The 26004-nt window shown below is 41.5% G+C and overlaps 2 protein-coding genes across 4 annotated transcripts; one reads left to right on the forward strand and one right to left on the reverse strand.

The window, feature by feature from the left end:
* The first annotated feature begins 9348 nt into the window (after positions 1-9348).
* Positions 9349-19007, forward strand: gng7 (G protein subunit gamma 7). Of its 3 annotated transcripts, XM_022750455.1 has the most exons (5): positions 9391-9435; positions 12079-12214; positions 12779-12917; positions 14784-14899; positions 15197-19007. In XM_022750455.1, the coding sequence occupies exons 4-5, from the start codon at positions 14819-14821 to the stop codon at positions 15320-15322; spliced, it is 207 nt and encodes a 68-aa protein (XP_022606176.1). In that variant the 5' UTR covers positions 9391-9435; positions 12079-12214; positions 12779-12917; positions 14784-14818; the 3' UTR covers positions 15323-19007. The 3 variants fall into 3 exon arrangements, with proteins under 3 accessions (XP_022606175.1, XP_022606176.1, XP_022606177.1); XM_022750454.1 differs by lacking the exon at positions 12079-12214 and having other exon boundaries at positions 9349-9435; XM_022750456.1 differs by lacking the exons at positions 9391-9435; positions 12079-12214 and adding an exon at positions 12249-12335.
* A 4619-nt stretch (positions 19008-23626) lies between these two features.
* On the reverse strand, positions 23627-25993 carry LOC111226142 (growth arrest and DNA damage-inducible protein GADD45 beta-like). Its single transcript, XM_022751242.1, has 4 exons — positions 25833-25993; positions 25215-25316; positions 24863-25079; positions 23627-24617 (listed from the first exon to the last, which is right to left on the reverse strand). The coding sequence occupies exons 1-4, from the start codon at positions 25868-25870 to the stop codon at positions 24513-24515; spliced, it is 462 nt and encodes a 153-aa protein (XP_022606963.1). The 5' UTR covers positions 25871-25993; the 3' UTR covers positions 23627-24512.
* Between the last annotated feature and the right edge of the window lie 11 nt (positions 25994-26004).

Below are 26004 nucleotides of genomic sequence, written 5' to 3' on the forward strand. Positions count from 1 at the left end.
CAAAGACCGAAGGTTTCTGATCCACACGAAGCATTAAGTGTCCTCTCTCACACACTACACCTCACTGCTCCCTCCCTGCAAAACACTCCCCCCCCCAGACATCCCAGCACCCTCATCCTTTGCATACCCCCTATTATAACAACTATAGAGAAACATAATGTATATGTAACAGAGTCGACAAAGTTATTTAAGCTCACTCATCTGGTAGAAACACCATTTTAAGAAACTGAAGGTGTCCGTCATGCTAGTTAGGACAGGACTCGATGGTTTTGAGACTGCTAGCATGAAGGACAGCAGCAGAACACACGACCCGGCCACATCCCAGAGCCACATCTGAGGACTCTGATGTATATAAACATGGGATATTTAAACATATCCCATATCTAGTCCACACATGCCCTGCCCCAACTATTATATCAGTCACAGGAAGTTTGATGTGAAGTTTTGAAGCATTGACGCTTAGATTTGTGGCTACAGAAAAAAATTCACCCACCTTCTCATCCCAATCATCTCTCCTGAAAGATTAAAAGAATAAGACCCTTCTTTACCTTCATCAAGCTGCCATTATATCGAAAACTCATGTGCAACCCGTCTAAATGTCCTCATCTGAAGTGGAGAAGCATCCAGCGGCAGGGCATGCACACGCGCTTACTGATTCGACGCAACAATCCTTTTAAGACTCTCATCTAGTGTCGATTAACTGTGGATGAAAGGACGCTGGGCTCTCATCGAAATATGAAACAGAAATACAAGTCTGCCTTGAGGACGATACACTTTGGATAATCATTGCCAAGCCGGTAAGACGGAGGTGAGCTGGGATGATTTTTGGTTCTGAGGTCAAGAATGTCAGTTTGCTTTGGCACTTTTCATGCAAAGGTTTCTCTTCTTTTGCCTTTTTTTGTTTGTTTGTTTTGTTTCTTGCTTTATGATGCTCTTTAAATTCATGTAAGGTCAAAAGCCCAACAAAAAGCACACAGAGAAAGAAATAATAAAGAAAAAAATAATAATAATGATAATAATAATAGGGATGGATGTAAAATTGCTCCATGCAGAATATTCAGTGTGACCTGAATCGGGTTGAATTCTGTTTCCTCTGGTCGGTTTGGTCACATTACCTCTCATACGCTCATCCAGGCATCAGGAAACAGAATGAGTCACACACACACACACACACACACACGTACATATATACTCACAGCATGCGCACAAATGCATTCATGCAAGTGTCAAAAAAAAAGAAACACACACACACACGCGCATAGCTGTGGTTGTCAATTTGAGTAACACTCTTGATGGATTACATGAAGACAAGCAGGGCTCACTCAGCCTAAATGCCCTCACATTGCACTTTATATCATAAACACACACACGCACACACTACTTTGATTTGCCATGTTTTTGCCTACATCATCTGCTTAACACAGAATATCCTGGAGCCACAGCTCCATGTCCAAAGTGCATATATATAAACACCCTTTTCTCACGCAGGAGCTCTGATAATTGTACACAGTGTACACAGGGCAGCCAAAAGCACAATACTTTTTTACCGACATATCTATTTGTACATTTTTTTTTTGTGTGTGTTTCTTTTTTGTATATTCTTGTGTTTTCAGTTTTTTGTCTTCTGTGCGATTTCCATCTTTAACATTTTACCCGCCAGTCCTGAACGTGGAGGAACAATCGCATCATGATCATAGGTATAGCTCTCAGTCTCGATGTAGGTCGTCAAAATGTTTTATTTGTGCGGCACATGGCACAATGAGGTTACTGTTCTGCTGAACAACAGGGTATCGTGATGTGACCCCGTTTAGCTGTGGTTCGTGAAGTGTGCGTATATGTGACATAAACACCCCCAGCAAGGTCGTAGGACGCCGAGGAGGGTCTGATTATTTGTCTACTTTTCTCCATCTCTCAGGCGGTTTTAACAACAACAATTTGGCAGATAATCTGCTCCTGTACTGTTTAACCCAGAGACACAGATGACGCCCCCTTTTAACTGTGTGTCCATCTCTCTGGAGAAAAAAAAAACAAAAAAAAAAACAGAGTGAGAGAAGAAAAGAATAGAAAAGAAAAAGCACAGCAACTGTTCTCGTCTGTCTCCTTCTATGTCTTTATGTGTGCAGCAGAATCAACGACTGGGCACTTTAGGGTGACATTTTACTTGAAGACTTGCTTATTAATCAGCAACGCCTCATTTATAAGCTCCATGTGAAATGCCCCTCCTGCATTATTCATGCCCACAGACCCACATGAAACAATTTCAAATGTGTAGTTATTGTAAATAAAGCATATGGTAGTTCAATGAGATGTTTAAAAGAGCTTCAAGTAAGATGTTACCCATGTAAAGATAAACTGTACCCGCTGTCTTTCTGGGAATAAGTCCTTTGTAACCAGGAAATATTGTTACAGTAGGAGGTTTGATGTTGCTATGTACTGTAATATACAGCTTAATAATGATGCTCATGATATATTGTATTTGACACATCCACTCTTTAGATCTAATCAATCGGATAATACTAGCAAAATGTGAACATGTAACTAAAGGTTCCACTCCATGGCTGTTAACGTTTTTATTTTTCAACGTTGAATGAATCTGTTGTTATTGATGTGTTGTATTTTGCACTAATGTGAGGTCCTGTTAAACTCAAAGATTTGCATTGTAAACATACCCTTTACCTGTTAGACACCAGGGATGCTCATTCATACTCTTTTATCTTTGTTCGCCACTTTCCGTTTCAGAAACAAGACGTGTGAAACAGATCTGGGTTAAGTTGTGTTTGTAATCGTTTGTTTTTGCCTGTTAAGATGCCAGATGGATGGAGTGCAGCCTGCCTGATGTGGCCATATGAAGCACTAAAACTAAAAACTAAAAGAAACTGGAAATAATCTGTAACAATTATCCAGGAACCCCCCCCCCCCCTTCAGTTTCCGATCTGATGTGTAGCTACCGGCAGCAGTGTTGCACACGCTGCATAAATATCACCTTGACACGTCTGACTGCTTCACGCAAATGCCAGATTGCGAGCGCATGTTTGTGCAATCTGCTGTTCTGCTGACGTCTACAGGAGACGGCCGTTGCTCATGTTCCTGTGTGGAATATGATACAGCGGGGAGGGGAGGGGGAGGGGGGGGGGCAATGAGGCAGCGTAGGAGAGCAGTATGGACAACAAGCTGGAGTGAGGGAAGGGACCTGTGCTATTAATAGAAATCATGTGTGAAAATAAGGAGAGCAAACCGCACTAACCATGGCCTGTGTGGGGCTCAAATGTGCTTTGCATGTTGGGGTGTGGGGGAGACAGTGAGAGAAAAAGATGGCGTGCATGGAGAGGGCGTGAGCGTCCGTTGAGTTTCTGGGCTGTGTGAGTTAAACGCTGGCATGAATCAGGACAGACACCTCTGCCCCCGTCCTCCCATGGCTTGTCTCATCTCATTTATCAGTGAAGCATATTCACTGCTGCTGTGTGTGTGGGTGTGTGGGTGTGTGTGTGTGTGTGTGAGTGTGAGTGAGAGTGACTGTGAGTGCATCCATGTATGTGCACAATCAGCCACCTATTTGCATTTCTTCACTCTGGCGTGCATGAATGTGTACGTGTGCATGTTTGTGTGCCGTTGCTGCACCATATCTTTTGAAGTGTCTGTCAGATATCTGAAGCTTTCCTGTGGAGAATGCCTACACATTCTGCATGAGTCATCCCACACTGCTCAATACACACTGCACACACACACACACACACACATATATAAGCATATAAAACATGTATGGAGGCAAAATAGACAGACTGTATGCCTTCAGTTTCACTCTCTCACACACACACAAACACACACACACACACACACACACACACATACACACATATTGCATTCACAGGCCTCGTTGCTGGCTGTTTTTCTGTGCTGTTGTACAGGCGCTGCTGTCAGCACTGCCTCTCCATAACTCAGCTCTCCTGACTTTCTTTCACATTCATCCCTCTCGTTTTTTTTTATATATATCTTTGTGAGTCGGTTGCACTTGAACAGACTGGGGCCGACGCTGCTCATGTTCAACTGTAGATAGTTGTAAATAGTGTTCAAAGGACTTAATATTTCAGAGATGAAAGAGGAGAGTGTGCAGAGGAAAGGAAGCTGTGGTGGGAAGGTGCCTGCATTTCTTTCTTATAGTCAAAGCGTCCGTTTAGCAGCGACACAAAACTTACTTTATTTCAGAAGAGAGCCACTTAATGGCTTTATGTCGACTTCGCCAGCCGCCATGAAGTCATTAAAACTTTGGGATGTTTCCAAAGTATGCTTTAATTTTCTCTGCCAGGAAAACAACTGATTGACTTTAAAACAGGAAATGTATGGAGACCCAAAGTGCCCAATATTATATGAATAAATAAGATGTTGTAAAATGATTCATCATGTAACTAAATACAGACAAATATATATAATATAAAAATGAAATTCTGAAATAATCTAATAAATGTCTAAAAATCATCCTCCTTCCTTTCATAATAACAGAGTTTATTTATTGTAGGTTTTATTTAATTCCAGCAGGAGTTTTTTTCTTAAAATGTTGGTTCCAAATGTTTTTGTTTGTTTTTTTTGTTTTTTTATGCCACTTTTCATCACAAAGTCTAAGTCCATCAATCAAAGCAAACTGGGCAGAGCCAGCTATGTGACTGTGACTGCTTAATCAGACCAAGGCAGCACCAGCCAGTTGCACAACAGGATCGTCCCGGGTTGTTTTGATCAAAAGCTGCATCAATGGTATTTTGAAATAAATATATGACTTTGGGAAAAGGACAGTTGAAAATCAAAATTGCTGGAGTGAAATAAAAGAGGTCTGTTATTGAGAAAAGAAGTAGGATAAAATGGCATTTAATGATACCGAAGTTGGATTAGTACCAGGCAAAGTTTACCTCAGTTGTTTGCCATCAGTGAGGTAACAGGGTACTCTGAAGAGTCTCATACAGCAGAGGAAGTTTGGTTCACATGTGTTCTTCCATAGCAGGACAGGAAACATGATCATGCCACGCTGAAATGAGGGGCAGTCAGTAGAACCTGAATACACAATTAAAAGCTGTGGGTTTCTAGTCCGTCACTCTCATTCCTACCAACACGAGGGCAGGTTACAGTCCTGTCGGAGAATCTGAAGGAAATCAGTTCTGGAGGGTGGTAATAGGAAAAATGCTCCCACTGACCCCATTAACCTCTCCGGCTCACCCCTTTATTTCTCGTCTGATTGCCTCAGATCCTTACAAGATGTTTTTGCAGATGGGGGGAGGGGGGCGCGTAAAGTGGGGCATATAGACTTCGTGGGTAATGTAGTTTGGTACTATCCTGTCACTCTGGCGCTTCATTCCTGCATGGTCCCTATTGGTGTTCCAGCCAGCATGAGAACAAGGACACAAACTGTGAATCATCTTTGTATTTTTTAAATAAATTCCTCAGCAGCATTTACGGCTTTGGTTTTGCAAATGGTTTATTTCTTTTTAGCACTTATTGTTTTTTGTAAATGATTCAATTGATTTATTTTTTTCTTCTGTTGGAACTTTTTTTTATTTAATAATTATGATGTATAGATATTTATTCTAGCAATAGTCTTCCTATTAAGATATACTGTGCTGATGCATCCTCTAAATAACTAAAAATAACTACATATATATATATACATATACATATATATATATATATATACATATATATGTATATATATATATTATAATAATCAAATCTGCAAAATGATTTTCCTAATAAAAATGTGAACTGAGGAGTGTTTCTTGCCTTTTTGATTTGTCACCTTTTGCTTGCAGCTACTACATAGACATAATATATGAAATTCATGGTCCCAAGAAGATAAAACCTAACGACTTTGATGATCCTCTGACTTTTGCTTTTGCGCCACCAGCAGGTGGAAATAAGCACTGATGTATGTACTGATGCAGTGATATGTAGGCTAAGTGTGTTATACTGTAAGTAGCATTTTATAGTTGGTCAAGATAGAGCTTGTTGAGTAGTTTTGTCTATAGCAATGCGTCATATTTAAGTTCATATGTTTTATGCAGTGGTGGAAGAGGTATCTTATATTTAAGTGAAAGTTGTGAGCTAATGCCACAGTGTAGAAATAGTCTGTTACAAGTAAATGCCATGCATTCAAAATTTTACCTATAAAAGCATCAAAATACACTTAAAGTACCAAAAGTAAAAGTACTAATTATGCAGAATGGCCCATTTTAGACTAATTTATGTTAATGGATTATAATCATAATGCAGAAAATCACTTTACTGTTGCAGGTGGTAATAATCAGGCAAATTCTAATTACTTTATATACTGTTTGGTTTAATAGGGGATCAATAAAGTCTTTTATCTTATGCATCATAATGTATTTGTTGATTGTACTTTTTGAATCTAGGAAGTAACTAGTAACTTGAGTTATCAAATCAATGTTGTGCAGTAAGAAGTACAAAATTTACCTCTGAGTTCTAGTGGAGTAGAGTACAAGTACCTTAAAACTATAGGTTACTTAAGTACAGTACTTGAGTAAATGTAGTTAGTTTGATTATTTCAACTAGAACATAAACATTATAGCTGCTTAGCATCAACATGTTAGCATTTTGATTGTGAGCATGTGAGCAAGCTGACGTTAGCATTTAGCTCAGAGCACTGCTGTGTCTGCCTCGCAGAGCTGCTTGCATGGCCTCAGGCTTTTCTTTTCTTTTTGCTGAATTCACACTGCAAATAAAACACAGAGAGAAAGAGAGAGATGCTGTGTTCTCCTCTTTTCACTCTCACTTTTCCGTTAACCCTCCAACATCTGCTTGGGGATGCTGTGCCTGGTGCGGTTGCTATGGAGACAGAGTGACGTTGATGACGATTGTCGCATCAGAGAGTGGTGTGACCCTGGTGGGGGGACTGAGATGCGTTACGACAGGCAGAGGTCTCCCCGTCTGCTGCTGCTGCTGCTGATGCTGCTGATGCTGCGGGGGTGTATAACAAAGCAGAAAGAAGAAAACTCTCACCCCCCTGGGTCAATGTGGCAACCCCTCCACTGGATCTTAATAAGTTAATCCTCTTGTCCACACACATGCACAGACACACACGTGTTTCTAGACATCCAGGGTAAAACTATGTATTAAGTCAAAGATAAACCTGCATCACACACACACCACAGCTCAGAGCAAGCATGGCCGGATTAACCTCTTGGGCCGAGGGGGCAAAAATTTGTTGTTGGGCCCTTCCTCAGAAACCTATCAGTTTTCCTAGTTGAATGATTAGTTGGTAAATCAATTAATCGATTGAATAATTTTGATAATTAATTAATCATTTTTATTCACTGGGACCAGTTTCTCAAAAATTAATATGAGCTATTTTCTTGGTTTCCCATGATAGTAAATCCAAAATTTGGGGGGAGGTTTGATCTAGGGCTCTTGTGGCCCTTGAGGTGTGGGGCCCCTGTGTACCTGCCCACTTTGCCTGGTTGGTAATCCAGCCTTGACAGCAAGAAACATAAAACGTGTGTGTGTGTGTGTGTGGATTGGGGCACCACCTCTGTCAGCCTGAGAGTATCTTTAAAGTCGTGACTCATGGGCTTCCACCACTTATTTCTTCGAAAATGAAGAGCCCTGCTGTAATCCACTGTAACCCACTGCCTCCTCAACACACACACACACACACACACACACACAGGAGGGAGGGAGGGGAAAGAAACAGAGAGAGAAATGGAGGAAGGAAGTGAAACAGATGAGGGAGGGAGGGGAAAAACAGAGGAGGGAGATGGAGAAAGAGAAAGGTGAGGAAATGTAAGAGAAATGTATAGGCATCAGCATAATTTCACACGTCAGTGGAAATGAGGCCAATGCGGTACTGTGTGTGAGTTATAAATAGCTCTCCTGTGGTTATAATAATCAGCTTGAAATGGTTTCCATACAGTGTGTGCGTGAAAGCAACGCTGTTTTAACCCTGAATTTACCCATATGTCTCCATCTCTTTCAGCATCTTAAAGCCCCCAACCAAAGAATGTAAAAATAAGATGTTATCCTACACATCAGACCTTTGCCCCCCCCTTCAGTGCAGAGCAAACAGTCCAAATCCAGCCGATAATCATGCAGCAGATGCAGCACTTTTAGCTCCGTGTGGAGGAGTGGGCTTACAGCTCGGTGGAAACGGACGATGCGTGTTTGCGCTGGGCCTGCCAGGAATAGAAGGAGCGGCCCACACCTCCCTGGAGAAGACGGAACTACGGTTGGGCCGATGGCGCCACCGTGTGGCAGCGCAGCGCAATGGATTCCTGTTGGAAAGAGTCGCTTTTATACTGAGTGGTACACGTATCCAGATGTGCATGTCACAGGAAACAAACAATATCTTGCAGGTTGGATAAATAGGGAGCAAAGGTCATAGTAGAGCTGTGTTGTGGATTATTTTATGTCAAATTTGATGGGAGAAAATGGACAGACTAGGGCACTTTCTTTGAGCACTAACCCTCCTCCAGATGTACAATTAATGCAGAAAATATGAGGGTCAGTGCACTACAGTCTTCAAGGGAAAACGGGGTATTTATTTCTGATTTCCATCAGTAAATCCTGCACAAAAATATGTTTCTTAGTGCATTTCGGGTACTATGATCATATAAAGCAATGTGTCAGAGACATTTGAACCAATATATGAAAATATACTATACAAACTTTTATCTTTTTGCCACTCTAAGTAGATTATACAGTATTTTGAATAAGGTGCACCTAAAAGTGAAAGGCTTTTTTTTTGTTAATTTCATATGCAGCAGTATAGCCTGTCTGATAGGTTACCTGGGATCTGAGCCAACAGCTACAATTTACAGTGGATGAAAAGATTAGTGATTAGATCTGTTGTTGGGAAGAGAATGTCATTCAGCCACTGAGCCAGTGTCCCACAGATCAAGAGATTTCTTGGAGATCCGGTTACATTTTTAAGTTCTTTGTTAAATAAAGGTTTACTAAAAATAATTCTGAATGGGGCTTTCATTCATGCTGTGCTGCCCTGTATACACTCCTAAATTCCCAAGCGTACACGCTACAAGTCTAAAGGAGTTTCGACTGCACCAGAGATCCTCAACTAAACAGATGATTTACATTCTGGCCTGTTGTTATTTCTTTCTTTATTAGAGTGTGATTAGGATAAGTACCCAGTAAAAATCATCGTGTTTGGAGGATGTATTCGGGTGATGTAGATATGTGTGAATGTCTGGAAATGTTTTGTTTGGGAGCCCCTGGGTTAAAGCTGCTGCCACCGGATCGGATGGAGGGAGGGAGAAGGAGAGAGGGAGGAAGGGAGGAAGAGAAGGGGGGGGTGTAGAGGAGTGGACAGACACTGGTATCGGAGGGGGAGGCGTTTGGCTCGGTGAAGACGGGGAGTGAACGAGCAGAGAGGGTGAGAAACCAGCGGATCTGGCCCTTTAAATCACCAATACAGCGCATTCGGAGGTGAGTTTGGAAATATTCGGGTATTTTTCTGCCTGTGTATGATCATTGTAACGCGTCCGTGCGCCTCTGCAACCCCGGCTTCTCGTCACCGAGGGCGGCTGCAGCGGAGTGGGGCTTCATCAGTGTCACGAATCCGGATTTCCCCAGCCCTTTGCCGGCAGAGAGGGTGGGGAGGACCGGGGACAGGGTCAGTGGAAGATTTCCTACAGCTCGGCTGGACTCTGAGGACGCACAAGCCACTGTATCCAAAAAAAAAAAAAAAACAACCTCTGGATCTTATATGCTGAAGTAGGCCGTATGCCGACCAATTTGCATAATAGCGGAACATAAAGGCATGCGCTCCAGCCTTGTGCCCATTGTCGCTGGATGGGTTTATATTGGCTGCTGGAGCCTGCCTCCCTCAAAACATGTCACCACCCTGCTCCCACGGCTAACAACCAGGGCCTTTTTTCTTCTTTTTTTTTGCAGACTTGAAGCGGTCTAGTCTGGTCTTCACTTGGGAAAATGTCTCTGGCTTTGATATGTGCACAAGGTCTGCCTGTGACTGCGCGCCTGTGCGTATGCGTGTGTATGAATGTATGTGTGTGTGTGTGTGTGTGTGTGTGTGTGTGTGTGTGTGTGTGTGTGTGTGTGTGTGTGTGGATAGCCATGGGAGAGAGAGGACATGCTGTTCTATCCATCAAAATGCCCGCATTGTGTTTTCACACGGTAGAGCAGCAAGCAGGGCCTATAGTGGAGGACATGGCTCCGTACTGTAGGCCCGATCAGCGCTCAGGAGCTGCTAGGATCAATAAGGATTGATGCATTTTTGCGCGTCTTGAGAGCGGCCGTGGGCTGGCTGGCCGGGGCCTGTCCAGCTCTGGTGATGTTTTTGGTCCAGGCCGAGACAAATGACCAGCTCTCTGTATAGGGTTTTGCTTCTGTGTATCGGCTTTTCAAGATAACGTGTTCAATTTGGAGGCGCAGGAGAGGAGAGATGTGGCTGTGGAGAGGCAAGAAATTCATGTTTGTGCTGGTGTGAAGGCTCCAGCTTCCTTCTCTCGGCACGGAATGCGCCATAGCAGAAAGTTTGAAAAATCAACAGGCTGAAGAAATCAAAGCACGAGGCTTATAATGTCTAAAAAGAAAATAATGATACAGGTCATTCATCTCTTAAAGGTGTGTCACTGCGACTTCCCACGTTTATTGGTTCTATCTAAACATTCGTTTCTGAGCAAAACCATCCATTGCATTTGAATGTTCACTTTCAAAAACACAAAAGCTCCTCGTGTGAAAGTTACAACAGTTTGTAAACAAAGAGGATGCGAGTGGTGTCACCTCGTTTCAGTTTTATCCTAGTTACTTTGTAGGAGATTGTGTCACTTTTATCTTTTTGGAGGGAGTTGAGCCCTACAAAATAAGAGCGCATTGCAGCACGTTGCACTGAAAAACCAGTCCTGCCATACGCCTGTAGTGTTCACATGTTAGAGGCTGTAGTGTGTGATGTTGTTGTATGTTGTGAGGAAGTAATTGCTGCTATTTCGATACATCTACAGCACATTCATCTGTTGGCTGTCAGTGATGCAGCTATGGGCTGATTTACTCTTTAAACTTTGACAGATACTGACAAGCATGGAGTATAATGTGATGGAAAAAGTGTGTGTGTGTGTGTGTGTGTGTGTGTGTATGTTATATGGGGACACACCTCCCATTAAGTGATAGAAGGCCTGTCCCCAGAGGGTAAACCATTACCTTTTAGGTTTCAAACTAGCTTTATTTATTTATCTATTTGTTTATATATTTATGTAGTATTTGTTCACTTTTTGTTTTTTGTTTTTTGTTTTTCTTAATGCTTTTGTTAAGGTTAGGGTTACATTCAGGTCAGGGGTTAAGTTAAAGTTAGGGTACATTTCCAATAGGGCTGGTTGGTAGGCCCCAGAAAAAAAAAGAAGAAGAAAATTCTAATCAGATACCAGGTAATACCACCGCCAGAATCACCAATAACAAAACTAATAGCTAAACATTTTACTAGTAATGTGACTATAGAGCCATGTGCTGTGTGTCACTATGTTATGGTAATTACTTCACTGCACCCCTGTTAACAAGGGGCAACAAATGCTCATGTGCCCAGAACACAATGTAATGTAACACTAACGTTCATTTGTTTTTGGTAGGATTTTTTTTTTTATGTTGTTTTTATATTAATGCTAGTATTGATTCTCAAAACAAGATGTGTCGATCCATCCACCTTTAATCTTCAGTTAATTAATTTAAGTCAACGTAATGTCCTCATAAGTATCCAAAACAAGTCAACAAACGATGTTCACGTGAGAAGACAAGAGGACAAAGAAAAGGGAAACTCTTCAAAGGGTCTCAACTAAGGGTCCAGTGGGGATTAGAGTTTGGGCTCAGGGTTAAAATCAGGATAAAGATTAGAATCAGGGTTAGACTAGGGGACATGTCCTCACAAGTGTAATAATACAAATGTGTGTGCAGAGATAGAAAGAGAGAGAATTTCATCAGGTGTTATAATATATGTCTATTGACTCCCTCCATTCTTTCTCTTTCTCTCTCTCCATTCTTTCTCTCTCTCTCTCTCTCGCACACACACACACACATACACGCACACACACACACACACACACACACACACACACACAAAAGCCCTAATTACGGACATGAATCTCTGAGCTACTCCACAGTCGGAGTAATTAAAGCAGGACTCTCTCCCCGGGAAGGAGGGTGACAGACTGAGAGACAGAGAGAGTGAGAGACACAGTCGTAACACACTCATCGTGATGTAGGTGAAGAGCGAGGTGTGGTTTAATCGTATGTGCTGGTGGGGAAACTTTCACACTGCGCTGACAGAAGTGTAAAAGAAAGAAACTGACGGAGTTTTTAATAAGATTTGTCGACCAAAGGTATGAAAAAACTTGAAAGGCAATGCAGGAATGTCCCATCATCTGATCAATCATTGGTGTTACCGGTGCTTTTGGGAAGAAAAATGAAGTTGTGATGACAGATGTTGTAATATGGACGATAGAGCTGATGATCACAGTTTGGCAATTGGGCAAATTCCACCCTCAGGATCTCAAAATGTTAGCAGTTCATTACTGAAAATGTGCAGTTTCATTCACCCCTGGCCTTTATAATGTCATTCCACCAGGTCCAAAGTAAAATGGGGAATCGTTTGAGATTTTTTTCTGATTGAAGCCAGTAGTTTTTTTTTTTAAATTAGAGAATCAATTCATCTTCCCATGTATGCACAATTGCATGTGGAAACTAAGATTTTGAAATGTGTAAAATGTTTTATAATCTCAAAGCCAAATCCCCTGTTCATGTCACTTGTTCTCTTTCTACTCAGAGTCAAGCCAATGTGAGCTCAGCCATCGCCCAGCTCTGTCGTTTTGACTCGGCAACTGTTTAACGGCTGCTCAGATCGAACCTCTACATCCAGTCACATCAGTGTTCAGAGAGAGTCCTGTCTGTGCACCATCAGTCAGGTAATACTCTTATTTTTGTCCACTTAGTCTGCGAAATATCTTAGTTTTGACATGTGAATTAACACAGTGTACTCACAGGTCCTGGACACAAGGAAAACATTGTATGAGGTTTTGATCACAACACAACAGTAGGTGTGTTTATCCAGAAGTTAAATCTCAGCTTGGATGTACTATCCCTATTTAGACATGAGGTTTTCAATATTCACTGATCTTTCAGTTCTTGCCTATATTTACGGTACGTTTGGTAAAGTCTCAGCGTAAATGATGAACATTGATCCAATAATACTTAACAGCTTTTTCTTAGTTGTACTGTGCCCATCACTTCCATGAATGATCAAGAAGCTGCCATGTTTCTATATTTACTCAATTATTAGTGTTGCACCACCGTGTGTTCACCTCACAGTGGTGCTATAAATCTACAGCTGAGGCCACACAGTCCCCTGGATGGAGCTATTGACAAGTGAATTGCTTTATAAATCAGTACAACATCAATGCAATGTCCAGGCTACTGTAAATCATCATGCGATTGTTGACTTACTAAAATATATATACATATGTTGTTTGCTTCATAAAGAAAAGTTTTGACCAACATCAACATCAATATCACAATGTGGTGGTTAGCACTGTCGCATCACAGCAACCCCTACATGGGTTTCCTCCAGTCCAAAGACATGCAGGTATAGGTTAATTCTAAATTGCCCTTAGGTGTGAGTGTGAATGGTTTTTGAATGGTATGTCAGCCCTGTGATAGGCTGGCAACTTGTATTTAAAGTCCTACTTAACTAAAAGTACAGTGTCATCAACAAAATCTAGTTAAAGTACCAAAAGTAAAAGTACTTGCTATGAAGAAAAAATGGCCCCTGTGAGAGTATTTCATAATGAATTGTATTATTTGATCATTAATACTGATGCAGCAAAGGGGTAAGCATCATTTTAATTTTGCAGCAGGTCAAGGCAAATCTCATTTTAAATACTTTATGGACTGTTGGTATAGTTAATCCATGATATTTTGACATCTGATCAAATTAATCAATGAAATAGTATAATCTAATATATGTAGTATATAAAAAAGTATATGAAAAAGCAACAAGTCATTAGATCTGTCAGATAAATGTAGTGTAGAAAAAAGTACAATTATTTCCCTCTGAAATCTAGCAAAGTAGAAGTGTAATGTAGCATAAAATTTGTATATTTAAGTACAGTGTGAGTTACACCACAAGTAGTAATATCTATATGACCCGAGCGACCACAGCAAATTTATCTTTTATATATGTTTTACATTTAAATGGTACATATATTTGCATGCGCATGTGTGTGTGTTCGAAAGTCCCCCCTATTTGGCATTCATAAGCAGCACATAGACTTTTAATAAATGGTTTATAACACATTACAATGTAGCTGTAAGCAGATATAAGTGGAGGCTTATATATAATAATAATATAAAATATGTCTTCATAATTATTACAAAACAATGTATATGAATAAATGTATAAAAATTTAATTTACTAAAGGGGACTTAAAGCACGGTGTTACAGTATGTTTACAGTTTAAATGTAAATTTTCAAACCACAACTCACCTTCATGTCACTGGGATGATCCACTCAATCATGTCCTAGTTACACACAAGGCACAGATGAAAACATAGCAAGAGCATGTCAGTGTGCACACGCAAAACTATGATCCAAAGTCCAGTTTTCGTGGAGAATGTGCTGACTGTGCGTTTTCTGCCAAGATATCCCTCTCCCTGCATATCCACCTAAAGGCGTGCCAACATATTTGATGAAATCATCCATCATTTTCTGCATAGTGAACATTTTTTCATGTCACTCTTTTCTTTCCCTTTCTCTCTCTCTCCCTCACTCTCAGATTTCTCCTGTGTTGGTGTATTCTGATGGATCAGTATGTCTACCACTAATAATATCGCCCAGGCCAGGAAACTAGTGGAACAGCTGAGGATTGAGGCAGGGATCGAACGCATCAAGGTAGGATGATTGTTTACTGCCACATGTGTCAGTTTGTGTGGACTCATCCATCAACATCTGACCATACTCTTAACCTCCCTCCCCCTTTCCTTTCTCTTCCTCCCCTTTATCCTCTTCTTCCTCCTGTTTCTTCTGTTCTCTCATGCCGCTCTCAACTACCTTTCTCTACTGTCCTCAATCATCTGCCATCATCTTTTTCTTTTCCCATATTTGTCCAAATTGTCCTCTCATTTTAACGCCTCACCCTCTTCTCTCCTCCCCTCTGGCCTTCCCTCGCGTCTTCCTCTCTCTCGTCAGGTGTCCAAAGCAGCAGCAGACCTGATGAGTTACTGTGAGCAGCACGCTCGTAGCGACCCTCTGCTGGTTGGGGTTCCCACCTCCGAAAACCCTTTCAAGGACAAGAAACCCTGCATCATCCTATAGCTGCGCTCCACTCCTCCTGCCCTCACACACACACACACACACACACACACACACACACACATAAATACACATCCACATACAGCCATGCACATCATACACACAATGTACACATTCAGTACCTAAATTGATCCCCAGACACACACGTACAAATTCACAACTTCAAGCAGCCCTGTCCAGTCATACAGGGCTGTATCTAGTATCGTCACACACACACACACACACACACACACACACACACACACACACACACACACACACACACACACACACACACACACAGAAACACACAGATACACACACTCCCAAAATAGCCACTCTGGAAAAGCGCCATACCCCAGAGCCACAGCTAAGGGGCAGGTATCATGTGCTCACAGTGGCCGAGATCAGTATATCACTGAGTATGATCCAAGGTGCTTTGGTAATATTCATATATGCTGGTAAATTAACTACAAGTGTTAGCTTAACTTGAAAAGGGATTTGGACATTAATAAGTAGGAAACTGGGATTTTTTTTCCTTCTTTTGTCATGAAATGAGGGGCTGGGTAAAGGATGGACAGCTGTGCCATAGGCAGGGAGTGGGAGGATGCATGTGGGCAACAGAAATGGGCGGTAGGCGCTTCTGCAAACCGTGCCAAACACGACCTGGTGTCCCATTAAAAGCTCAATAAATGCTTCTTCTTTCATGTGGGAGTTAAAAAAAAAAAGGTCTGAGAGCCTTGTCCTCAGACTTGCCTGTGCTACATCATGGCGGGGCCTTTTGGAGCAAGTGGCTAAAGCCTTTGCCTTTATCGGGCTATAGCATGTTCCCACCCAAAACCTGTATCAACAGACCTTCTCTGCCTGTGGCCTCAATATGGCCGTCTGCAGCCTTCGGCCAAAACCTCCAGCTGTGCCAAGCTGTACTGAAAGTCGTCTCTAGATGCTGATCTGCTGTCACACTGATTCCACAGCAGTTTATTATGGCTGCTGTTGGCTGAAATCGATGTCTAACCTGACCTCAGATCTGCACCTAAGAGGGGAACACAGCTCTACACAGAACTCAAGCTATTAACCCCGGACGTTTACTGCATTTTTCTTAAGAAATACATGTTTGTGAACTCAATGTACGTTTTGATATTTTGTTGACACATTACTTAACAGATAATACTGTACTTTTTTTTTAATTGTTTTCTTTGACATGGGTGCTGCCCCTGGCTGATCAGGTTTCTTTTCCTGCTAGCATTCATGAAACGACAGGAGATCTGATTTTAAGCTGGGGGTAACACCTCGCCAGGTACCTGCTAGAATCTTAAACAAGGGTTTCTACTGTACATCAAGCCTCCCTGTGCTTTACCCTGAGAGAGGGCGAGGTCATTCACTGACCACACTTGAGAATCGGTCTGCAAGGACTGCAAGGCTGGAGGAGAGAGCCCAAACTTAAAAACTAAAAATGAAGCCATCCCAAAAAAGTAAAAACAAAGCTTTCCATTTCCTTCCTTCTCTGCTCATGTAAAAGAAGAGATAGATTGCATTGGATAGTGCAAAGATGGAGCTGTTTGTTTTATTCGCCTCTTCTGTAGAGAAGGGGTGTCTTGTTTTAATGCATAATAATCCTGGCTATAAATCAGATAGAATAAATATGGCCTGGCTTTACCAGTCTTTAAAGTTTCCAGTCTCCCCAGTGCAACAGCTCGCTTTAAGGTGTGCTCAAACCGGTCAGGGTCTGGATCGGTAAGAGCCGGAGGTCCCCTCTCAGTTTCCTCCTCTCCTCCACAGCGCTCCTCCTCTCTGAAAAACCAAACTTGATTGTAAAAACTGAAGATGGAGTGGGGGAAAAAAACGAAGTTAAGAGAAACAAAAAAAGTGTATAAACTTTCTTTCAGACATGTGCAGAAGTGATAAGTTGAAGAGTAGCTGTTTTGGGTTTATTTTTGAGTTTTCTTCTTTCTATGGAGTCCATGGAACCTGGTCAGTTGAGTATTATCCTGTACAGTGTTTGTAAGATACAAAATCTAAACACAGAATCCCCCTCTGTGGATGTTGGATTTTTTTAGTACTACTTATTCTGTTCTGTCAGTCAGGATCATGTCTGTCTTCATTTATTGTTAATTTTTTTTTTTTTTTTCGTCATTCAGGGTTTAGAGGCTTGCGATAGCGGAGATTGGTTTTAACCACAGATACAAATACAACCACCTGATGAGGATAAAATAAATGATAAAAGTTAGAAACATGAACCCTCTTAGGTTTAGGATTTTATCCTGTTAGAGGATGAATCAACATCGGACCTCATACCAGTGGCAAAAACCAACCTCCTGATCTATCCTTTAACACCAGAGCAGCCCACAGATTTTAAGTTTTTTTCTCAAGTGTTGGCTTTGGTGGGTGACAGACAACAAGGACAACACACACATACACATAAACCACACCTACACTCTCTTTTTAGTTAAAGGAGCTATAAGGGCTTTGGCACTGAAGGCTTGTTTTGACGTTTTAAATGCTGAAAGAAGAGAGCTTTGTGCCATCATAATTACACTTCAGCTTTTGTCAGGAGTTACATACAGTAACAGAGCTGGGTGGGGTCACTTGAACAGGACTTACTGCTGCTGATTGACTGTCATGGGGGTTGAGCCCACTGCTTTTCTGTTCTCTGATCGCTAAGGTCAATATGACCCACCTGCTACACTTGTTTTTGGGAGTGAGGAGCTTTCTTGGAGGTGGTGAGAGGTGAGCAGTTGTTTATGTGTTAATGGGTCCACACCTACTCATCTGTGAGTGTTAAAGGCCACCAGGGACGCCTTAAAAAGTAGTTAAGTGTTGCATTTAGTCCATGAGAGCTCCACATTGTCTGAATCTTGAAATAAGGCAGCTTTTTGGCAACTTTTTAGCTCATCTTTAGAGGAATAGTTCAACATTTTTGAATACTTATTTGAGTTCTTGCTGAGCGTTTGAGGAGACGATTGATATAACTCTCATATCTGTAGGTTAAATATGAAGCTATCAGCAGCAGTCAGTTAGCTTAGCTCAGCATACAGACTGAGAACAGGGGAAAACAGCTAGCCTGACAATGTGCAAAGGTGACACAGTCCACCAACCACCATCTCTGACGCTTGCTAATTTACACCTGATGTTAAATTTATTTGATTGGAAAAATGATATTTTTCTGTATTGAGCTTTAGGGGTGCTAGAAGGCTGGTTCTATCACCTTTACACACAGCCAGGGTAGCTGTTTCTCCCTTTTTGCAATCGTTATGCTAACCAAAGCTAACCAGCTGCTGGCTGTAGCTTCATTATTAACCTACAGACAGTGGAGTGGTGTAAATTGCCTCATCTGACTCTCAGCAAGAAAGCATATTTCCCCAAATGTGAAACTATTCCCTTTTAAAAATTAAAACTTGATGGCACAATACAAGGTTAAATATCTCTTTAGTATCACTGCTAATCAGGATCCTGATACAAAGCCCTGCTTCATCTTTCATTTGCCTTTGTTCCTAACAGAGAGAGCAGGCCGTTCCCAAAGTACAGAGAGATCAGGAGCTGGAGAAAGGCCATAGTGAGGGCTGAGGGTATGTGTGTTTGTGTGCGTGTGTGTGTGTGTGTGGGTGTGTGTCAGATGCTAGAGTTTGGTAGCTGAAAAGATGATTAGGCAAAGCAGTAGGCAGAGAAGAAAATAATAGAGGTGTATGCATGTTTTTTGTGTGTGTGTGTGTGTGTGTGTGTGTGTGTGTGTGTGTGTGTGTGTGTGTGTGTGTGTGTGTGTGTGTGTGTGTGTGTGTGTGTGTGTTTGTGTGTGTGTGTGTGTGTGTGTGTTCGAGTGCGCATGCATGAATTTGTGTATTCGTGCTGTGCAGAGTGTCCTAGTAATGTTACAGTACTGTAGCCCTGTAATTCCAGGTCAGAGAGATTCTGACCAGAGGAGTGTGATCATGTGATACTGTGTGAGTCAGAACGGCACGTACGGCCTCCACTCGCTCTTTTTATCAGTCAGAGGCCAGCCCGCACATTTGGAAGAAGCCTAACATCTATTGCTGTCACACACTAAAATTATCCCGTTGACGTGTAGAAGGTTATTTTTGATGTGATGACCAATAATAGCTATGATAATGGTAACAAAGATGCAAAATTCACTTATTTAAAGAGTTTATTTTTCAGTTTAGTTATATCTGTGCCTGTCTCAGCTATACTGTATTAGCTGCAGGTTATTTCACCACTCATTTAAGCCTTAGTGACCTTAAGGAATAGTTTAACATTTTGGCGTAATTCACTTATTCGTTTTTTTACAGAGAGTTCGGTTAGAAAAATTGATACCACTTTCATGTATGTTTGCTGGATATGATGATAGGTTAGCTTAGCTTAAAGACTGGAAACAGAAGGAAACAACTAGCCTATCTGGCTCTGTCCAAAGATAACAAAATTCACCTACCAGCAACAAATGAGATATAACGTATTATTTAGTGAGCTTTTGAAGTGCTGGTGGGCCGATTTTGTTGTCTTCATACAGAGATAGGCTAGCTGTTTCCCCCCGGTTTCCAATTTTTTATGCTAAGCTAAGTTAATCAGATTGGTTGTTGCTTTATATCTAGCAAACACACATGGAAGTGTCTGTTCTTTGAATCTAACTCTCAGCAAAAAAAAAGCAAACAAGCGTATTTCTCAAAATGTCAAACTATTCATTTGAATTAAATGAATTCCTTTATCTTATCTGTGGAGATAATTGAGAAGAAAAAAAGAACAAGGAATCAACTGAAGAAATATAATAGCCTAAGTAAACAGAAACCTGAGTGTAAACCATAGTGATCGGTAGGAAGTTACTCAGAATTACAAATCCAGGGGGAGGAAATAACTGAATCATTCTACGTGTTTAAGAAAGGAAATGCAGTTTCTTGTCATTTTTTCTTTACATCTAAACTCAAAGAGAATTACAACTGCATAAGACATACATGCATATCATATCAGCACACACACATGCATACACTAACGTTGTCCTGATGGTGTCTGACAGATGCTGTTTTTTTTTAATCATCATTGTTTTTCAATCATTCCATAGCTGGTTGGGCTTACAATCAGAGACAGCTGGCCTAAATTGCTGGTTTGGCTGAAAGTTTGTCTGATTGGTTGGTTGTCAGTTTGCCTTATAGTGGCGTATATTGTGTTAATGCTGGTGTTGGGGTTATCAGATCAACAGAATGAACTGTCTTAAAGTAGAACACATGGCTCAAGATGGAAATCCACTGGTGGTGTGACACAAAAGCCGGAGCCCGGTGAAATTCATATCTGGTCAGGTGGGGAGAGTTGAGGCTCCTCACTGGTGGACTTTTCATATCAAACATCACTGAATCGGCTCTGAGCCCTTCCCGAGACTCATCTTTTGTGTTCTGATCTCCTGTGTATGCATACAGTATATGTATCTTTTTGCCTTGATTGATTATGAAGAAAATATATCTATTTTTTGTAACTGTTCTCTGATGTGCCATAACTCATGTTTTCTTGCACACTGTTAATATTTTGTGGATATTGCTGTTAAAAAAGACGATATTGAGAAGTAGATAACATTAATAAAAAGATGATATAATAACACGTGCCTTTGTGTAAGTTTTACTTTTAAATAATGAATGCTAATGTCCATCTGTTGATGATAGTGATCAGTTCACCACTTTGGTCCAGACTGAAACATCTCAACAACTACTGGAAGGGTTGATATGAATTTTTTTTAGACATTCATGGTCCTCAGATGATAAAACCTAATGATTTTCAAAATCCCCTAACTTTTCCTTTAGCACCACCAGTAGGTCAGAGTGCACCTATCCTGTGAAATATCTCCACATCTTCTCATCTACATGGATTCACACAAAATTTGGTGCAGACATCTGGGACATTCAAGGATCCCAGACGATAAGTCCGTTTCTCTTTGATGATCACCTTACCTTTCCTCTAGCGCCATCTGTGGTTCAACAACTGGTTGGACTGTCATGAAATTTCATGTTCATGTACCCTCAGGATGAATCCTATTAACTTAGTGTCTTTTTATGGTCAAATATTTGTATAACTCAGGTAATTTTCTGTAACCCCAATTTACCGATGACCCCTAAACGTCTCGCAGGCAGGCTATTGGTACACACACGCACAGCTACCTGAAGACGCGGAAGTGTGAGACGGGAAGGTGAAATAAGACATTTCTAACATTTTTTACCAGTTTTTGAGATGTGAAATTGAGTATAGACGGGAAAGAAGTTTGCTAAACTGTGATGTGGCTGTTGAGAGATTAATTATCATTGGACGAACTCCGTTGGGCGTTTCTTCTCAATTAAGTGGATTATCCTGGTGAGTTAGCTACTCAAAGTTAGCCAATTAGCATTGGCACTTCATTGCTATAGAGTGGTATTGTGTATTTGTGTATTTTGAAAAAAACCCGATGAGCAAAACTAGTCAGGATATAATGTTTTATGTGATGTGAAACTGTTTATGGTTGTTATGAGCTGTTTAGCCGCCCACCTCTGTAAACTAATCGCGGCGTAAAAGCTTCATAAGTACCGCGCTGTTGAACTAGCTTTAGTGAAGCAAAGAGTGAATTGTGTGTGTTTGAATTGTGGTTAAAGCTAATGTGTTGTGCTGTAAAAAAAAAAAAAAAAAATGTTAAAGGAGAGACGTGTATTATTTTGAAACTGAGAGAAAAGGGGACTATTAAGTTCAGAAATATATTTTTCCATCTTTTCCTCAAGTCAGTTGTGTGTGTTTTTGTGTGCCGGAGAGCTTGTTATTCCAGGCTAGAGTCTGCCATCCCTAATCTCCTTACCGAACCTACTGAATTGATGAATTTGATAATCGAGTGTCTCTATAACCAAACTGAACTGTAAGATTTTAGGTTGGAAATACTTTGAGAACCCCAGATACTGATACTTTACCAGGAAAGGTTACGCATAAGAATCCAGGTTATATTTGCAGAACTACTGACATTCCCATCAGCCTCAGCTGCTCTTTGTCTTAAGTGTTAATTAACTAATTTTAAGATGCTAAACTTAGATGGTGAACATTGCAAACATTACCCCTGCTAAACCTTGGCATGTTAGTATTGAAAGTATGCATTAACATTTAGCTTGCACAAGGCATTACAGAGCCATGAGAATGGCTGCAGCAGCTTAGTCTTGTTAATTATTAGCTGCAGTCAAATTACTGTTTTTTCTTTTTGTCCTGTGTAAGTAGGGGAGGTCTGGCTTTTTCTCACACGGATTGCAAAGATACATAAATGCACATGCACACACATGCTCACTGGCCCAGTGGCAACATCGTGTGCAGTACACTAAAGGCAGTAAACAAAGAGTTTGACTAGGTGAATCCTCCCATTTGGGTCATTTCACAGTAATGCCATTGTAACAGTCCTCTGTCTCAGGCCGTCTGTGTACCCTTTGAAGCTGTGCTTCAACAGTCACGAGTCTCCTCCAAGTTTCAAACCATACTTCCCCCAGATCCCTCTGCAAGCAAAAGCCAATCCGATTTAGGGTGGATGAAACACAGCCAATCAGATGTCAGTCCCTCTCACCAGTCACTCCCCTGTCCAGCCGATTGTAAACAAATGGGAGGTCCATGTGCCTGAATGTTCCCTCTCTCCTCGGCTCTGCAGTCAGAGCTATGAACAGACATGTGAGAGCGGAGGGTGGAGCGGGGAGCAAAACAGACTGAAAGGAGGGCAGAGCGGAGGACAAACCACTTATACTGTGTTGCGGGAACATCCTGATACCTGATCATGAGTAGATACTGCGGAAAGGGTGGGGTTACACCAACAGTAATTTGCAAATGCTTTGGCCTTCAGCACTTTGAAAAACTTGCATCTGCATGTTTACTTGCTCATATGACGTACAACATGCAAACAAGAAAGGAAGACTGCAAATGATTCCTGACAAATCAAATCTGAAATCTTGACAGGCAACTTGCATTTTTTCCTGCAAATTCTTTCCCCTGCTTCTTGGCTTGTAGGTACAGTAGGTCTGCATCAGCTTGTTTTGCCAGTTTGTCCCAAAACAATGAGTTTCTGCCTCCACCCCAGTTTCACTCTGTAACTGACTTGTGTTTCATTCAACAGGGAAGCCTGGCAGCAAATTTATACAAGCTTGTTAATGACAAAGACTTTGCCCCAAGTGCACATGTTTTTTCCATTGCCTCAACTCAAATGTAAACTGTAGTTGTGTGATTCAGCATGTTCTGTGATGCATACTTTATGAAATTTGATAAAGCAGGTAATTATGAACACAATAATTTATTGACTTCGATAACAGATCAAAAAGAAAAAAATCATACAATAAATAGCTACTCAAACAGCTGATAAAACCAATAAATTAATTATTAATAACAGTGTAGCTCTCTCTCTCTTGAAGGCACAAAGATATTGACTGCTTTCTTTTTCTGTACAATAACAATTTAAAGCCGACTTGTTCATCAACACAGTTCAATCTGTATCCACCTCTGACCAAAATACATAATGTTCTGAGCCCCTTTTGCCGTTTTTTTTTTTTTCAGTCCTGCAACACCAATAAATACTGTGTGACTTCAACTCCAACATCATTTTCATCTCAGTTTCCATGGCAACGATTCCTCCGCAGGTTCAGCTGCTCATTTCAGGAACGCACACGCTGCACGCCCAGTCTTTTCTAAAGAAAGACTTCAGCATTTTGCACGCATACCACACATTCACACACACATACTCACTCCTTCACACTCACACCTTCTCTCTGTGGACCTCTCCCATGTTAGAATACACAGGAATGCTGGGCATAGTTTCACCGCTACAGCATTCCTGTCCTGTCCATAGTAATACACAGATGTTTGAGGGACAACAAGTTTGGGTGTGGAAGTTTTGTTGCAAAGCTACTACTCCTCCGGTGATTAATGTCACACCCCGTAAACATAGTGCTACTCACTATGTATGCACAAGCAGAAACACGAAATAGAAGCTCATATTTTGTTTTACTGCCAAGGTAAAAACAATGTGTCCTGGGTGGGAAATTGGCTTTCCTGTCTGTATCTTTTGCACAAAGCAGATCATAGACCCAGTCTCCACTCCGACCGTGTCACTGAGTCATTAGTTCCTGCTTGTCCTCAGTTAGGACGGCCCGTCTCAGTCCTCTCCAGGACATCCCAGCTTGGCGTACATCAGATCTTTCAGTTCATCAGTATCTGAACCCAGAAAGAGTTTGCTGGTGTGGGTTTGGGTGCCAGACCCTCAGCGTTCTTGCAGGACCAGTTCAGGCACCCACTGGTCGAGGCGTCGGCTTTCCTGGCAGTAGGTTCCCACCTCTTGTAGCCTACAGTGGTCAGCCTGGGGGTTCTGCACAGGAAATGCACAACATCAAATTCATGGTCATACTTTAAGGAGACTTTGGTCTGCAGATAGCATTTGCAAAGAAAAATAAAATCACAAGGAAACGACAGATAAACAACTGAAAAGTTCCAGAAAGTGCAACGAAGTTTGTTCACTTATGAACATTTGAGCTACTGCATGAAAATAATCTGTAATGATGCAGTTCCACTTTCAGTTACATAAGAGCCAACTGTTATGCTTAATTTACACACCGTAACCAACATGCAGTGAAGGTCTCCCTGCTCTTCCTGGTTTCGGTTGGCATTCACTGCTCCCAGCAGCTGCTGGAGCCTCTGAACGCCGGAGACTCGCAGGATGGTGATGCCGCTGTCGCAGCAGAACGACTGCAGCAGGGTGAAGTGGATCTGCAGCGCCACATCATCTTCATTGTCGGCTGCCAGGACGCACAGGACCACATTGTCTGGATCTCTGAGGAGGAAAGGAGAAAATAAGTGTTTGATGTGAGTCTCAGGCAGACACTTGCGCTCACATGTCATGTCATGCTCACATGACGGTTAGGTTGAAAAGAAAGAGAGGCATCCAAAGTAAATAGTTCCAACTCACGCATTAAGAAGTTTGGCTGATTCATAGATGCCAATGGTAAGGCAGTCTTGTTTCTCAGCCGTTATCAGCAGCTCCTCCAGAGCCAGACCTACTGACTGCATCCTGGGGGGGGGGGGCACAGAGCAATTAGACTTTTGTATTCTATATTCTGCAACAAAACAAAACTCTGGTCATGTCAAACAGCTTTTGCAGTTTTTTTTTTGTAACAATTACTTCATCAATTTAAGTCAATGGAAAGTTTCAGCAGTTATGGTGAATGCTGGACTTACACATGACGCTTACTGCAGGCTGTGCAACATGCATGCACAGAACTGCAAAATAAATCTTAAATTTTGAATATATGACTTTTTAAACTCAAAAAATATTCATGCATCAACTTTTTAAGTGGAGCTTTCGTGTTCTCAAACGTTATTGGGCTAAATGTAATGTAGTAGCAGTTTTGGCGCTGAGATATCATATTTCGTGTTAGAAAATCTGCCCTCCAGCCAGCCTCCGATCCGAGGGGTCAAAGGACGGGACTGTCCAGCACACGACTTCCATCCACATGTGCTCAGACAGGCACAAAACTATCGCTGCATCTGACGTTAAGTGCACAAACCCGAGCGAAACATTGCTCACCTGTTCTCGATGGATCCAAAGCTTTCCTCTGGAATCATGTTTGAAAATCAGAGATTAATCCCAGTGAGAAAGGAAAAGCGTTAAAAGTAGTCCGGTTATTTGAGTATTTTCCTCAGTGTGTCCGATCCGTGTAAGAAGAGCGTTTGTTGTTGGCAACGTTGCGACACACTCT

Source organism: Seriola dumerili, unplaced genomic scaffold, assembly GCF_002260705.1.
Source record: "Seriola dumerili isolate Sdu_G_001 unplaced genomic scaffold, Sdu_1.0 BDQW01000149.1, whole genome shotgun sequence".
NCBI classification, from domain to species: Eukaryota; Metazoa; Chordata; class Actinopteri; order Carangiformes; family Carangidae; genus Seriola; species Seriola dumerili.